Below are 2286 nucleotides of genomic sequence, written 5' to 3'. Positions count from 1 at the left end.
GATGGATTTTTGGGAAGTGCATGCAATTCACTCTGCTATAAATAGTACGGTTGATAAGAATATGTACCGCCCGGTTCTCGCCCGGTGCGCGCGCATGGCCGAGGAGACGAGCAGGCGATCAATCAGCGCCGCTGCCTATAATAATATTTATAATAATAAATTAATTATATATTTCTAAAGGTATTATTAAAAAATATATATATAATGAATTTAAAATAAAATATTTTTCTAAAATTCAACGACGTGCCTAGCGCATGGCATCCCAGTTGTTGCTCGTTGTCCGCAGTGGTTCGTTCTTGAGTGGCTGCCATGGATACAATTAATCTAAACGAATTAAACATTATCGATCTCGTGTGGAGGAAAGTATATACTTTAATCAAGTCTATTCTTAAGTATACTTGACCTTATTACCGACATGCGAATCGCACGTCAGCAGGCCGAAATAATAAAAAGAAAAATGCCATTTGTCATTATATTTGCTTCAAGTTGAGCCTCGACGTGCGATTCGCACGTCGAGAAGAGCCAATCACAGAAATTCAGAATAAAATGGTCCTTCTTTAAATTTTCTGTCCGGCTCTCGAAAGAGATGGTTTACGGACAAATTCCATCCAATAGAAAGCATTCGAATTGCCATGAATCGTCCTTCGTACTCGGCGCCTTATTGGTTCATTTTCAAATTTTCAAAGGGACGATTTGGAATTTGAAGAAACCGTTGCAACGGTGCATCGCAAATTTGCACTGCTGGACGCACATCTCTGCCGCTGTCAGCCGCCGACAGCCACCGAGTGCCGCAGACTGCCACCGAGTGCCGCCGATGGACACGTGTGCAGTTTGCAAGGAAGGGTTCGGCGACGTTGTTGGCCGCCAATGTCGGTGTGTCCCGCCAAGTTCCACCACATGTGTGCGATCGATCCATCTTCAAGAATGCGTTGGCCTGAAGCCGCTGAAGGGGAAGAAGCCTGCAGTGTCGAGTGTCACCAACTGTTGGCTGTACCGCCGCCGTCTACCTGCAGATCTCCGCCTATCGGCCTGAAGAAGAGATGCATGAAATGTCAGCATTGGAGAAGAAGATCCTCAACGACGTCGAGGACATGACAGAAGAGGACGAGCTGTGCGAAGGCGGCTCGCCGCCTGGTGACGCCGGCGATGTTGGCAGCAGCGATGACTAGTGGCCTGAACAAGTCGACCGAGGATGGAAGAAGAAGGGGTCTTATGAAACCACAGAAGACATTGAAGACGTTGACAACGTGGATTGGGAGTTAGGTGCACACTTCGATGGCCCTCGTAATCTGTTCGAGCATGGCGACGGTGGTCCCGACGACGAGTTGCGCGTTATCGACGAATTCAAGGACATATTCAAAGACCCGGTCAAGGTTTTCTTGGCGTTTATGCCTTTGGACTACTGGAAGAGCGTGGTGAAGAAGACCAACGACAAGGCCATGGTTCTGTTGGCCGCTCACGCCAAACGCTTTGTCGGCGGCCGCGAATGGAAGAATCCCTTTGACCTCGCCGAAGTCATGAAGTTCATTGGCTTATTGGTGATGATGAGTGTGGTCCGTGGTGGCGAGTACAGCCTGTATTGGTTGAACCCCAGCATGTCGTTTCTCATGCTGAACGGGGAAAACTTCGGGAAGGTCATGCCGATCAACAGATTCAAGCAACTGCGAGCATGTATTGCTTTCAACGATGTCCCGGTGGCGAAGACCGCGGATGCAACGACAAAGTCTTACGTGAATCGACGCATTGGTGGCCAAACCACACGACAAGAGTGCCTTTCGCTCGTTGGAAGATACAACATGTACATGCAAGGGGTCGACCGACACGATCAATTGCGGGAGCGCTTCTCGATTGGCTCGGGTGCAAGCTTCAAGCATTGGTACGGCAAACTCGGGTTCGCATTGATCGACATTGCCATTACGAACTTGTTCGTGCTATGGTCGCTTAGCGATCGAGTCAACCGCAGCGATGCCCACATGTACTTCCCAACAAGACTAGCCAAACAAATGCTGTTCGAAATTGATTGGTCATTGTTTTCGGCACCCAAGCGCCGATGGAATACTCCAACGTGTCCATGGTGCAGTCGGCGACCGCGTTGAAGAAGGCGGCGGCCGAAGCCAAAGCTGCAGTATTGCGGCTTAGTGCTTCGTTGCTGCCGCCAGCGACGTCTCCCACCCAAGATTGCGGCCGAGGTGTTGACTTACAAGCCGACATTGTCTACAAGAGAACAGTATGCAGCGTTATTGCGCTGAATGTGCATTCGAACCGAACTTTTGCGTGATCAAGACG

General features: G+C 49.5%; 1 protein-coding gene across 1 annotated transcript; it reads left to right on the top strand.

The window, feature by feature from the left end:
• Positions 1-1040: 1040 nt before the first annotated feature.
• On the top strand, positions 1041-2278 carry H310_14080 (hypothetical protein; the record flags this gene model as incomplete). Its single annotated transcript, XM_008881818.1, has 3 exons — positions 1041-1148; positions 1200-1928; positions 2081-2278. The coding sequence occupies 3 exons, from the start codon at positions 1041-1043 to the stop codon at positions 2276-2278; spliced, it is 1035 nt and encodes a 344-aa protein (XP_008880040.1).
• Positions 2279-2286: the final 8 nt, after the last annotated feature.

The sequence above is a fragment of the Aphanomyces invadans genome, assembly GCF_000520115.1.
Source record: "Aphanomyces invadans strain NJM9701 unplaced genomic scaffold supercont1.61, whole genome shotgun sequence".
Lineage (NCBI taxonomy): Eukaryota > Oomycota > Saprolegniomycetes > Saprolegniales > Verrucalvaceae > Aphanomyces > Aphanomyces invadans.
The sequence above is the reverse complement of the archived record's forward strand: the minus strand, read 5'-3'. Positions and strand labels throughout refer to the sequence as shown.